The 14,660-nt window shown below is 43.5% G+C and overlaps 1 protein-coding gene across 3 annotated transcripts in view; it reads left to right on the top strand.

Annotated features, from left to right (window-relative positions):
- Positions 1 to 14,660, top strand: part of TRN1 (transportin 1) — a 112,216-nt gene that overhangs the window by 58,059 nt on the left and 39,497 nt on the right. For all 3 annotated transcript variants that reach the window (XR_015689426.1, XM_087671007.1, XM_087671006.1), the window contains exons 13-15: positions 2,650 to 2,763; positions 2,963 to 3,061; positions 3,268 to 3,396. Coding sequence is in view for 2 of the 3 variants with exons in the window: in XM_087671007.1 (XP_087527133.1) it covers positions 2,650 to 2,763; positions 2,963 to 3,061; positions 3,268 to 3,396 (342 nt within the window). In the remaining variant the exon portion in view is untranslated. The remainder of the gene's footprint in view (positions 1 to 2,649; positions 2,764 to 2,962; positions 3,062 to 3,267; positions 3,397 to 14,660) is intronic.

The following is a 14,660-nucleotide window of genomic DNA, read 5'->3' as shown; positions in this document are numbered from 1 at the left end:
AGGGTGCACATGTGCTCCTATATATGAGCTTTTTATTTTGGGTGTTGAGCATTATTTCCTTTGCATATGCAATGCCAACCATGAGCTTTTAGCAAGTTTGTGATCCTTGCCACATGCAATGGATTTATAAGTGCCCTGCACAACATAGTACATTCAACAATTAGAACACTCGCTTGTTTTCATGACTAAAATTTTCAAGAAAATTGAAAGACGGACAATTGAGGCTGAAGATAACCATTATTCAGAGATGACTTCATCCCTACACACATAAACAAGATGGAGACAATGTACATAATTGCTATGCGACAAAACCAACTTGTTCTTACAACATTGGTGAGTTGGGGGGATCGACTAATTCTCACAAAATTGAAGAGGAGGAGAGGGCGAAAATTAACTTTTCTTCATTGTTGGTCAGCAATAAGTTGGCATAGCTTACATCACAATCCCACAAGTAAAAGAAGAGAAGTAGAAATGCTTCAAATGAGGAGGGAAATTGGGTGATTTGATGATGAAAAGAAGGAAAATGAAAAGGAAGATGGCTGTGACCAACTATGGGAAGATCTTCAGCTGCCACATAAGATTACAACAAAGATTCTGGTTATAGAATGAGAGGAAAAGAGCTCTTTTTATAGGGAAAGGGAGTCTCAAGTACAAAGGGAGAATGTCAAGTAGCATAAAACCCATCGACAAATCAGCGATCTTGGTTCTTGAACAGATATTTATTATTGGCACATAAAGCAAGGAGGATAAGAGGTAAAACTTCCCTATCTAGTGGAGTTTGAAAATTATTCATCGATGGAGGCAAAATGGATGAAAAATGGTAACTTAGGAGATCCATCTTAGTTGTTGCAACTTTATTGAGAGTCATTAACTTGAAACCCACCTTGATTGGGACTGAAGCATGTAGAACAAAGTGGAGATCTGGAGTACTTGGTGTTCAAGAGGGGGTAGTGCTTGTTTTTGGGGGTAGCACTTGTTTTTCCTGATAGACAAATTGACCCGGATATTTGGAAGTTGCTTGGTGATGCTTTATGCTTATTCGAGGTATTGTTGTGTGGCAGTACATCTGGTTTGAGACTTCTATGATGAGTGGTCATGACACTTCAATTATAACATTTATATGGGCATTAGTACAACTTTGTGTACCATAATGAACATCATTTGTTTAAGAAAATTTTGTTACTCCTTCCAGTTTTGGGATACAAGGCGTAACCTATGGTGGCTGTATTCATTGCAAATGTTGCTTGGAGTCATAGCCCCGTTCCACCCATTCCATGTTGCTATGCTTGGAGTACTTGGTCACATGTATTGCCCAGCTGTGCCTGCCATATAACTACTACCATGTGTTAGCTACATTTGGATGCAATTGAGGATACTTGCCATTCTCTTCAAGACGGGGATATTTCTCAAGGATATGATTTATCTTTGGAACTCTCTTTGAAGTTTTGTGGGTCTAAGACATATGCTTAAGTTATGTTGGACATGGCAAGATCAGTGTCAGGCAGATTGATTTTCTTGTGTCTCCTTAAATCTTAGTCATTTTGGTTTTGATCAGTTGCTCTTTGGTCTTAGATTGTGAGAGCAGCTGGAGACAGCTGTTGGAGCATGGCAGATCTGTGAACAATTGTGTGGGTTCTTCAGTAATGATTAAGAATTATTGCAATAGGTGCCATGCTTTTGGGCCAATCTTTCTTTGTGTCCAGGTGTAGGAACATTCCAGCTCCACTGTTTGTTCTTTTTCTGTAGCTGAATTTTTGTGTTAAGATCAAGTGCTTGCAAAATAGAAACTTCACTGCCCTTTGATTCATCAAAGGCCAGTTTCATAATTGTTATATTGTACGATTTTTTTCAAACATTTGTAGATGTTTAGTGTATTTGTTATGCAGTTTAGAAAAACTACATTCCTTGTCTAGAGCATTATGAAAATCTTATTTGCAATGACATCGAGCTGAACAAATCTTAGGCTGACCTATTGCTTTGATCATTATGTTATTGCATCTCTTGTTCATTCATTTGAAGCTTTCTTATGTATAGCAAAACTAAAAGACGGATAATGTCTTATTTGCAACTCGAGATCTCACAAGGGATGCAATAGTATTGTGGACATATTGGTGATCCATAATCGACCTGGCACAGGCACCGGCCTATATGTTGGTAATTCTTGTAGAGGCTCTTAAGTCATATGTTTCTCCCACCTTGTGGATGAATTTCATTGGGCTTGAATAAAGGGACATTTCAATTTGGCTCAAACATTTCAATTGCTGGTAAAGTGTTTTGCTAGAGAACTTAATTCAAAATTGAGAAGTACTATCAGTGGAGGAAAACTAAAGACGGTTCTCTCTTTATATGGGTGGCCTCTGTTGGGCTCATTACCTTTTTTGGCATTTGTATTTATGTAAATAGAAGAGTGGTTTGACCAGAACTGTGTGCCTATACATTTGAATGCATTTAACAGAAATGTACATGCATGCGTAGACATCCTTCAGCATGATGGCTACAGTTGTTTTTGACATTTGTAAGAATGACATTATCTACTACTTCCAATGGATGATGTTCACGCTTTTGAATTATAGCCATGTAATGTATAGGCTTGAACTTGACTGCCAGTTTAGAGCATTTCTTTCACTCTAGTGGTTTTTTTGTCGGCAGGCAAAGCTGGAAAGTAAGGGAGATGCTACTTGGAAAGAAAGAGAAGCAGCTGTTTTAGCCCTTGGTGCTGTTGCTGAGGGATGCATTAATGGACTTCTCCCCCACTTAGCACAGGTGTATAGCAGCTGTCACCTCCTAATGATCATGTTGGGTGTATGGCAAGCTTCTAGGGAGAGATTTACTTTACACGAGCCTGTAGAAGTAAAACAATAAATTCTGTGGGGACTCCAGTCAGCTGCCATGTTTTAGAAGGTGCATTTCTGTTTTTGTTCATGCTCGTGCTTGATTAAGAGGGTTTATAATGAATGTACAGATTGTAGCGCTTCTTTTACCTCTCTTGGAAGACAAGTTCCCTCTTGTGCGTAGCATAAGCTGCTGGACATTATCTCGCTACAGCAAGTGGATAGTACAGGTAAATGTCATATGCAACACTGGTTAAGATCTGTTGTATAGGTTTATGTTGGTGCTTTGATTGGATTTGCCTTTGCTTCTGATTTCTTTTCTCTATTGCAATATGAAATTTGTGCTATTGTAACCATACTTTTATCTTGACTATGCTCTATGTATCTTGAAATAATGATTCTAGATTTCCCCAATGTTAATGCATTTTGATCTCAGGCTGCTGGAATACATTCGGAGGGCCACACACAATTCGACAATGTCCTGTCTGGGCTTCTCCAGCGCATCTTAGACAACAATAAGCGTGTTCAAGAGGCTGCCTGCTCTGCCTTTGCAACCCTAGAAGAGGTAGGGCAAGTCAGGGCATTCATATAAATTTTCATTGTTTCTTCTGAAAATAGAGTTGCATAGAATATGAGGATTAAAGTTTGACATTATCATGCCAGCATTATTGATAGAAAATAGGAAAAAGCAGCTTTTGTACAAGAAGCATATCAATCAAGGAACCATGGTGGAATCCTTTTTACATAGATGTGCACTATCTGTCATCATTCAACTGTCACATATTGCGAATGTCGATTCATACCTCTTTGGAGGCATCTCTAGGACATACTCAAGAAACGCACCAATGTGCAAGGATGGTTTCTGGACCAAGATTTTATGAAACGAGTTCAGGATTACAGAACCCGGACAAACACAGATTGTAGTTGAATTTTGAGACAGCAAATTAAATGCACATTGTTTTCTTCCTGAAATTTTAATTCCCCCATGCATTGATTGATGTTGCCATTTTTCCACCTCAAGGTTAGTGGGATGTTCTTTATTAAAAAGTAAGCATACTTTCTAGCACACACTGCTTTCTGCTTTTGGTATTTTGCCATTTACTTATTAAAACATACCCTTCTTCAGTATTTGTCCCAAATTAGATTGTTTTGCTAAATCTACTTTTGGAGCTCCCTCTGCATATTCTGGATTCTGATATTCTTGCAAATCTGTACGATCTCTGATAAGTAACTTGACATCAAAGTTGGACATTTCACACTAAACTCTCTCTTGATCTTCCTCTGTGCGGTGAAGAGATAAATGGTGCTACTTGGTGCAAGTAGGACGAGACATGACTCCTATAGCTACTTTTAGAGTGGATTGCCTCTTGGGCATCTTGGTTCCAATGGTGGCAACGCAGGCCAAGGCCATTGAGGTGGAAGGACTAGGAGATTCGGAAGCATCTACTTCTATGCCAAAGGTAACAACCTCCTCTTGAGCCTTAGCCATGCCTAAGGATACATTCCTGCTTTGGTTGGAGATGGGAGAGCACTTTTTAAGATCTCTCTACTTGTGTAAGGACTTCCACAAAACTTTCAGGTCCATTGGTAACAATTAGACTCATTCAACGCCTTCTCCAGGTTTTGGTGTGAAGAGGCTTAAACATTATGGTAGAGCACGAGTAAAGGTAGTAGAGAGAGAGAGAGAGAGAGAGAATCTGACCTTCCGTCACCAGCACAAGGTCTGTTCCGCCCTGCTCGAGCCCTGCCCCCGCCCACCTGCGAACAGCTGCTTGTCCTGCGAACTGGTTTCCCTGGCTGACCAGAGCGGGGTCTCATTTCGTCCTGCCTGTCCCATCGATTCGTCTCCTGTCCCAGCCTGACGTTTGCCTTCTGCCTGCACGAGCGTGTTCTGTCCCAGCACCTGGTAATCAGCGTTGACCTGACCTAATCTGACATCCCTGCTCTGTGCCTGACAGGAGGGTGTGATGACCTGCCCTAATCCAGGCAGACTGTGGCAGCAGGTCTGTCATTGTGAAAGTGACTGCAGTCTGAAGACACCTGTGACACAGGATGACAGCAGACTATTGATCTGTACCTATTTGTAAATACGCATAGAGAGAGAGAGAGCGCCCTGCAAATAGCTTCAGATCTCTTGTTAAAGTGGTGATACAACATGGCTGGTCTGGACATGGCCTTTATTGACCAAGCGGTGGCAGCCCTTGGTCCGGATTCTGAAACAGAGGAACCAGAGGATATGGTTCTTTGCACAGAGGAGATGCCACCTGGTCCTGACTTCCAGCCTACGGGCAAACACACCAAGCATACTTCGGAAGATGCAATGGATCATCAGGAACGTTCTTATGCTCAGGTTGCTTCCGATTCTGTGGATTCTTAGGATGTTGACTGGGAGCATTTGTTGGAGTTTGCCAACACTCTGCTTGGTGATTATGTTCAACATAATCATGAAGCGTTTTTTGACTTTGAAACTGAAGATGTTCTGGAAGCCATTGTGGATCCTAAAAATGTTTTGCGCTCATTCTCAATGTTTTATGAACGTGCTGTTATACTCTTCTTCATTGGTAGGATCCCAGTGCTTTCCTGTATTCGTCAGTGGCTGCAAAGTCTACTACAAGGGGTGTGTGTTGAAGAGATTTTTGTTGGGTCCGAGGCTTTTATGAGGTGCCGTTGAAATCCGAGAAGCATCGTGCCGATCTGCTGACTAAACTGCCATTGTTCTTTGATCGCCGTTTGGTCCATGTTGTGCCATGGCGCCCAATGGCAGATTTTCAGTGCTTGCTTCAAAGCGAATGCTTGGTGTGGGTTGAAGTGGAAAACTGTCCGGCTGTCCATTGGCCACTGTTAAGGGATGCCATGGCTGTTGTGGGCGCTGTTTTGATTCCCCCGAGCCTAAAGGCCACGAATCGTAACCGTTTGTGTATGTTATGGGACACTGCTCAGAAAAGGCTTGCTTGGTTACATCTTAATTGCTCTGGCATGCATCCTTTGCACTTTCGTTTGAAATGGGGTAACTTTGCAGGGCATTGTTTTTCGTGTGGAAAATTGGAGCATTTTATGGCCGAATGTCGAGCGAAGCAACTGACTTCAGATGCTGAGGATGTTTTGCCTTCCATGGAAGATATGGTGCTTGATGCTCCATCGTAGGATGCGACCCAGCCACCTAAAGTTTTGGATAAAGGCAAATAACATGTTTCAGGTTTGGATTTCTGTGACAATGACTGGCTAGATGTACGTATCAAAAAAGGTAAAAGGTTTGATGCCGGCATGGCGGATACTGTGCCTAATGCTTCACAAGATTCCTTGGGTACTTATATGCGCAGGAAAGACATGTTGTCTTCAGAGCACACTACTCATGCTATGGTTTCTTCTGCTCCTCGCAATCAGCCCACTAGGAAAGTATATACGGATGGTTCGAAGGGCCCACTTGCTAAGTTGGCTTTTGATGCTAGAGGTAACGTGATTACCCCTTGGGATCATCGTTATCCCCGTTCCATCCCCAAGACAGTGGATATACCGTCTACCTCTAAATCTGGCCGTCAGAACTCTTTTGTCGTGTTAGCTGATTTTTTGGATGAGGGAGTCCTTGACATTCTAGCAGAAAAGGTTAAATCGAGGCAAGCTTTGCCTCGTTCCTGATTTTCTTTTTTGAATACACATGAAGATAGCCACGTGGAATGTGTGAGACATTTGTTCTCGCAATAAGCAACATGCCATGTGGAGTTTATTGTATGAGAATCAGTGGGATGTCTTGTGTGCTGTTGAGCACAAGAGTCACGGTGAAGGAGGAAAAGTTGTTGATTGCCATGTGTTTCGCTTGTTTTATGCAGGGACACATGCCATGCATTATTCTGGTGTGCTTATGATTGTACATGAGAAATATCAGCCTGTTCCTATTAAAAATGATGTACATGGTCGTTTTGTGGTGATTGAAGTTTTATTTGAAGGAGAGATCTTATGGTTACTTGGGCTCTATGTTCCAAATGACCCTTTATCCCGCCGGGATCTTTGGAATACTTTGTAGACCTCCTTGTCACTTGGTAGACGGGGTTTTTTGATGGGGGATTTTAATATGTGTGTTGATCCTTCACAGTCCACATCAGAGCATTCAGTGATGGATGCCTTGGTAAGCCGTGTGTGGAATGCGTTTGCTCTTGCCGTACTTAAGTAAGGTCTCTGGTCATGGCTACACCCTTCTTCTATAGGGTTTACTTTTCATTTTGCGCAGTACACAACTACATGGTCGCGGTTGGACCGCATGTACATCATGCAGGATGATGCTTTTCTTCCTGAGATGCTGGAAATGAAAGTGTTGCAGCAATATGCCTTGTCGGACCATTTTCCTCTACAGCTTGAGATGCTTGTACAACCCCTTGCACCTTTTAAGCAATTTTTGGATAGACTCCCGTTGTGTTTCAACTCGTCTTATTTGAAGCATTCAATCTTTCAGGGTTATATGCAGCAATTGATTGACAGATTTTTATTGGACTTCTCCTCTGAGGGCAACGCTTCTTTTGAACGATTGCTCTCTAATGTACAGCGGGTTGTTAGGCAGTATGGGATCCATCATGCCTCTCTTTGTTGGTGGCATCGACAAGCAGCGGAGAAATTACTAGCTTTGGTTCGTTCTCTACTGGTGGAGACTCCAGATGATGTATTTCTGCTGCCATTGGCTATGCGTTTGGGTGATCTTATTAAAGAGTTTCAGTTGAAATCTTATCAGCAGGCCAAATTGCAAAATTTGACTAAGAATTTGCAAGATAGTGCTTGTCACACTCATAAGTTCTTTCGAGCTCTCCATACATCTCCTGCTCGAGAGAATATGACTAGACTCCAGGATGCAGAAGGTCAAATGGTCATTGATCCTCAGACTATTGTGAATATGTGTAGGAATTATTTTCTAGACCTTGTTGGTTCTACTCCTTCACCTTCTGACCAAATTACTCATGCCCGCTCAGTTTTCTATGATTTGGTCCGCAATCAGGTTCCACATGACATGCAAACTACTCTGGAGACAGATATTCGTGAGGCGGAGGCTATGGATGTTTTGTTACACTTGCCCAAGGATAAAAGTTCCGATTGGGATGGTCTCACCAATGAATTCTTTGAGGTTTTGCTACCCGACTGGTGAAACCATTGACAGCTATGTTTCAGCAGGTTTGGGAAATGGGGTTCATGCCTTCCTCATGGAAAGAAGGACTTATCAAACTGCTTCCAAAAGTTCCTTCGCTGTCTATGTTGAAACATTGGCGACCAATTTCGTTGATGGGTTCTATGTATAAAATCTTTTCCAAAGTAACGGCGAATCGGCTCCATAAGCATCTTCTTGCCATTGTGCATCCGCTTCAATATGGTTTCATTAAGGCCGAAACATTCTGCATAATGTCTTAAATGTGCAAATGGCTATTGACTATGCAAGGCACCCTAATCAGGAGGTGGTATTGATTCAATTAGACTTGGAAAAGGTTTTTGATTATTTAGGCTGGTCTTTCATTGCAGAACTTATGTCTACTATGGGCTTTGGTACTCGGATGCGCTCTGTGAGACAGGGTTGCCCTTTGAGTCCTCTCTTTTTTGCCCTTGCGACTCATCCGGTTCTTTTGATGTTATCTCATATGGCAGTTTCTACTCAGTTGGTTGGATTGTCTCTTTCTTTTGGACAGCACTTCATTAGTCAATCCTTGGCTCATGACAGCTTTATGATTTTGTGTGCGGACAAGGATAATCTTCGCAAAGCATTAGATGTTTGGACTCTCTTTGGTCATGCTTCTGGTCTTCATATCAATGCTTTGAAATCAGCCATTCTCAGTTGCACGGAGTCAGATTTACAGTCATTGGACTGGCAGGGAATGGCTGTTCCCCGTGGTTCCATTGTCAAGCATCTTGGATACCCTTTGGGTGTTGATGTTCGGCCAAAGCAACTACTAGAGTGGATTTCACAGAAACTGGCAGCTAAGTTTCTGTATTGGAAGTCATAGGCTTGGCCCTTCCATGTTCGCCTCAAAGTGGCTTAGACAATTATATTGCCAATGCTCACATATTTCTTGCCATTGCTGCCTTGGGCTACTACTACATTGAATGCTCTTACTCAGTACATTCTTTTCATGTTATGGAAGAAGGACTCCTTGCATGCAAGCATTTCATGGATTTCTTGGTCGCATGCATGTACCCCCAAAGGCATGGGTGGTGGGGCTATTTTGGATGCCGAAACTCATATGCTGGCACTCCGTTGGGCTCTTTTTCGTGCCATGTGCTTGGATCATCACCCGTGGGTCTTTATAGCCCGTTATTTTCTTGAGGATCACGGACTTGTGCATGGTAATATCCAAATTCGGAGCTCCTGGTGGCATGTTCTTAATGCAGACTCTCGGTTTTCTAGTCCTTCATCATCCGTGCTTGGTCATTTGGTATGTTCTTGAAAATTGGTTCTCCAGAAGTCTCAGTGGCATCCAGCGGAGGATTGCTTAGCTACTAACTCTTTTCAACTGGAATTGTTGGCAATCTCGTGATTACTTTCTTAGGAAGGCAAACATGAGCTCAGACCAAAATTTAACTGCATGGCACGTTTGGGCTTGACTTCAGTTGTAGATGCCACCCTTGCCAGTCGCAATGTGTTGATATCGTTTCGTACAGCGAGGATGCTTTTCAGGATCCCTTGTGGATACCATGATTTATGGGGACAGCTTTTGATGGTGCTCCAGAGCAGACAACCCTTTCCTGCCCTTGCTTCGGATCGTCCTTGGCAGGACTGGGACCTTGCAGGCCGACTGAATTTGGAAAAGGCCTCAGCGAACCAGGTGTATCATCTTTTGATTAAAGATCATCAATGGCTGGTTACTAAAGCTAATACTGTATGGGGATTGCGTAAATCTCAGTCATGGTGGAAGGCAACTGTGATGGAGGGCTGGTTGAACAAGACACCTTTCAAATGCAAGGTCTCTCTTTGGAGGGTGATGATTGGTGGTCTTCCTCTTGCTTCAGCCCTTTCCAAGCATCGAATCTCCAACGGCAATTGTTTCTTTTGCACCACCAGTGTGGAATCGGCCCGCCATCGATTTATTTCTTGCCCTCTCGCTAAGAAAATCTGGTCACTCTTGTCAGCGGTTTAGTGAGCAGTGGTTGGTTTCTTGCTAAGGCCTTTTGATTGGGTTTTTGTGCGGCCCAAATACCCCACAGCGACACAGTCACATATGAAGATCTTGTTTCACTTTCTTAGATATTGGGGCTGTTGGCACAATTGGACCATTCGGAATGCTTTTCATTTTGATTCAGCCTCTAATGTTCAGTGGCATATTGCTAGGCTTAAAGGTCTCTTGCATTGGCAGATAGATCTCATTCGGCACTTTGACTTCCTCCCTGGGGAGGACTTACTTCCCTGGCATATGGCAATTTCCTCTGCATCTTTGCCATGACTTTTTGTAACTCTTTTGTCGTTTAGTACTTTATAAATATAACATCCATTACAGAGAGAGAGAGAGAGAGAGAGAGAGAGAGAGAGAGAGAGAGAGAGAGAGAGAGAGAGAGAGAGAGAGATGAAACGAAACGAAATGTTATATTAACGTTTACAAAAGGCCAAAATGACCTATGAGACCATGAGTTACAATCATGTGTATGACGGTACAACTATCTGGGCAAAATATGTAGCACAAAGTAAAATAAGAAATGAAATGATATATTAACGTCTACAAAAGGCCAAAATGACCTATGAGACCATGAGTTACAATCATGTGTATGATGGTACAACTGTTTAGGCAAAATATGTAGCACAAAGCAAAATAAGAAAGGAAACTAACTATGGCTGTGTAAACATAGAGCTCTATCTAGTAACAATGAGCTCCAAATGGTACAATCTCATGTGGGTATGGAGGGCCTAGCTCTAGCCCAAGCAATAATCCCTTGTATCCGCCTATGAAGGTGTTGTCAGTGTCTGTGTTGAGGCCTAGGACGTTTGGATGGGCTAAGCTGAATGGCTTGATCAATCGATACTCCTTGTCTGTGTGTGGACTGTGGCGGTGGGAGAGGCTCTCGTGTGGACTGTGGTTGTAACTATATTGAAGTCTTCTGAGTCTCCTTTGCAAAGAAGTTTGTGAGTTGCCTCTGCGAAGGGCCTTGGTGTCCTGGAGCAGCTGTACTCCTGAGGTGCATGTCACGAAGCCGTCGTATCTCAAGAAGAATGAGGCCAAGGCATCGCTGATCGGTAAAATTCATGACTCTGGATAGTGGTCCAAATCTGGCTCTAAAGAGATAGTGGAAATGACCACGGACCTCATAATACGTTGGGCAGCGGCATATATAATGCTCCTCTATCTCTGGCTCTAATTGGCATATCTGGCATATGCGCTCCTCTGGTGGGATGGATCTATATCTGCCAGTCTAAATCTCTAGCTGATGTGAGGAGGTGCGCAACTGGCCAGTACATCTGATCCCATGGGAAAGGTGGATGTCCATGTATCTCAGGTGAACAATGAATCCATCGTCAGTAGTGTGAAGGAAATGCTAGTGGTAGAAAGCCATCTTTGTCCCTAGCTCCTGCCCTGGCAACAACCATGTCCGCCTGATATCCAACTGGGTAAGATCCATCTTGATGATCTTGCGAATCTCTAACCTGCTCAGATCAAGAGATGGTGCATAAAGGAAGGACTGGAAGGGGAGTAACTTGTCCATGCTAAAGCCATGCAGCTCAAACCAGGCCGACATCTGTGCATACCAACATGAAGTATCACCCTCTCTGGCAAGTTGTTTGGAGGACTCAAGGGCCAACTGAGCATATCTGTGTCTAGGTAAGTCCCATAGACTATGTATGTATGTGACCGATCGGGTGAGGGCTTCTACCACAATCGGTGTAGCTGCTAGCTTGGCTCTGATGATTTCATGTGGCACTGAGGCCTTACATTTGATCCTGAATATTATGGACACTAGCGGTTTCTCCATCGATCTCCATCCGTCATAAGTGCGCCCTGATCTGCTATGGTGGTCAAGATTGGGCCCCCATATCTGTACTCCATAAAGTAGTGTGGATGTGACCAGTGTATCGAAGAGCCATAGCTTGGTGCGGGGTTCTTGGAATTGCACCTGTGAGCACATCCTCTCCAAACCACCTAGTGCTGTGTATCCGCAAGTTAGTCTAGTGTCTGTTGCCTCTCGTATAGAAAAGATGGGCCTTGTGAATAAGACTCCCAGCCATGTATAAGAATCCACATACTCCAGTTCCTCAGATCCATTTTGAATTTAGGCACTGATCTCTTGACCCATTGTGGTGTAGTATTAAATACCATCACCTTGGTTTTACCAAGGTTCGTTGAAAGCCCATTGTCCAAGTATAGGAGTGTAATGCGTCCAAGTGTCTCTGTAGACCCTCTGGAGAGTCAGCTATCAATACAATGTCATTTGCATACAATAGGAGAGGTATACAATGAGAGAGAGAGAGAGAGAGAGAGAGAGAGAGAGAGAGAGAGTTGTGTCTTGTGTGCTTTCTTGGGAGGACAAATTGGAGGAGAGGCCTAAGTTTGATCCCATGGCTCGCCTTGGATTGGTCTGAGTGGTTGATGCCACTCTCTTGCCTCGAGGCATGCTGATGTGTTTGTCAGATGGGAGAGGATCGAGGTGCAGCTGAAGTGCAGTAGACAGTGTGAGAGTGAGAGACAGAGTTGAGCACGACTCCCAATGCAATAGTACTGAATAGAGTGTTAGCTGAAAGTACAAATGATAGCCCTTATACCTTAGGGTTATAAGGGGCTGTTCACACCCGAACACAGTAAGTGCCCGTAAGTGTGCACCACAAGCACATACAAAATAGTACACATAATCTGGGGGAAAAAACCTCTCCTACCGAGAGTAAAAAGTGCCCCAGTGTCCTAGTGATCACCCGCACACTCCCATATGAGCGTAGGCGTAAGTAAGGCGTGTGAGATACCCAACAAACCCCCCTGGAGTGAAGAGTGATCAAGTGTACAAGGATCATCCGCCACCAAAGGGCGTCAAATTCAAAGCATCGCGAAATGCTTCAAATTTGTCTCGTGGAAGAGCTTTGGTGAAGATGTCTGCCACATTGCTGGTGGTAGGACAGTAGACAAGGCTGATATCACCTGCATGTAGCCTCTCTCTGACAAAGTGGTAGTGAATCTCTATGTGTTTCGTGCGAGCATGAAACACAGGGTTCCGTGCCACTGCAATGGCACTCTGATTGTCAGTATATAAAGGAGTAGGCTCCGTAACAGATACATCCAAATCAGCAAGTAAGCGTCTAAGCCATACGCACTCAACTGCAGTAGTGAAGGCTGCCTTGTACTCAGCTTCACATGACGACGTGGCAACAGTGGATTGTTTCTTGCTAAGCCAAGAAATGCATGACGAGCCAAGAAAGAAACAATTGCCACTAGTGGAGTGACGAGTATCAAAATCACCAGCCCAATCAGAGTCACTGTAAGCATGTAACTGCAGTGGTCCCCCCTTGGCATAAAGCAATCCAAGAGCTCTAGTACCCTGCAAGTAACGAAACACACGCTTCACAGCTTGCCAATGCGACATACGAGGCTGATGCATGTACCTGCTCAAAACTGAAACGGCAAACTGTATGTCTGGCCGAGTGTGGCATAGATAGATGAGACATCCCACTGCTGGAGCATAAGTATGGATATCAAACAAATCACTGTCATCATGTAATGACAGTTTGAGCCCAGGTTCCATGGGTGTACAAACTGGCTTGCAATCCTGTAAGCCAAACTTCTCAAGAAGTTGCCCAATGTACCTTGACTGACATAATCCAATGCCTCTAGCATCATGTACAAACTGGATGCCCAAGTAATAGTGCAAAATACCCAAGTCAGACATGTCAAAAGTTTGCTGTAAATTATTTTTGAATGCTGAAATCTGATCAGCACGTGTTCCAGTGAGCAAAAGGTCGTCTACATATAGACACAAAATCAGCATGGATCCCCCCTCTTTATGTACATAAAGGGTAGACTCAGATGGGCTGTTTACAAACCCCTGACTAAGCAAGAAAGCATCTATCTTTGCGTACCAAGCTCGTGGAGCTTGTTTCAAACCATATAGAGCTTTTTTCAGCTTGCATACTAAATTTTCTGAGCCTTCAACTGCAAAACCAATGGGCTGCTGTACATACACTTCTTCCTGAAGTTCCCCATGTAAGAATGCAGTCTTTATATCCAGCTGATGCACTTTCCAACCAAAATGTGCAGCCAAGGCAATCATAGACCGAATGGTCGTCATACGGGAGGTAGGAGCAAAGGTCTCCTCATAGTCAATGCCCTTTTTCTGTGCGTAGCCTTTAGCTACCAGCCGTGCCTTGTACTTATCTATGGATCCATCTGCATTCCTTTTCAATTTGTAGACCCATTTCGTACCAATGGCACGCTTGCCAACTGGCAAAGACACCAAATCCCAAGTATGATTCTTATGAATAGAATCCAATTCAGCTTGCATGGCTGCCATCCAATGCACACTATGTCGTGCATCCTCAAAACATTCAGGCTCCTCATTATCATGAGTACATGCTGCCATAACAAACTCCATGGAATGTGCTGAATCATGCAGTCGAGTTTGCCTTCGAGTACGACCAGCCAAGGGTGTTTCCAAATGACTATCTCTCATAGTCTGCGTGTACCATCTAGGCACCTGTCTTGCTTCCTGACTGTGTACAAGTTCCTGCTGAATTTCAGTTTCAGCAATGTGCTGATTTACTCCATGTTCCATAGGAGCAGCTGGCTGAACATTAGGTTCATTTGCTGAAGTACCAGCTGAATCACCAAATGTGATGGGCAGCAGCCCTTCAAAGACATCACGGGCAGCCTGATATGTATCAAAACCAACCAA

The sequence above is a fragment of the Lygodium microphyllum genome, chromosome 29 (genome assembly GCF_053477565.2).
Source record: "Lygodium microphyllum isolate KBCC chromosome 29, Lygodium_microphyllum_v1.1.10, whole genome shotgun sequence".
Taxonomy (NCBI): Eukaryota; Viridiplantae; Streptophyta; class Polypodiopsida; order Schizaeales; family Lygodiaceae; genus Lygodium; species Lygodium microphyllum.
This window is presented reverse-complemented; position numbering and strand designations above follow the sequence as displayed.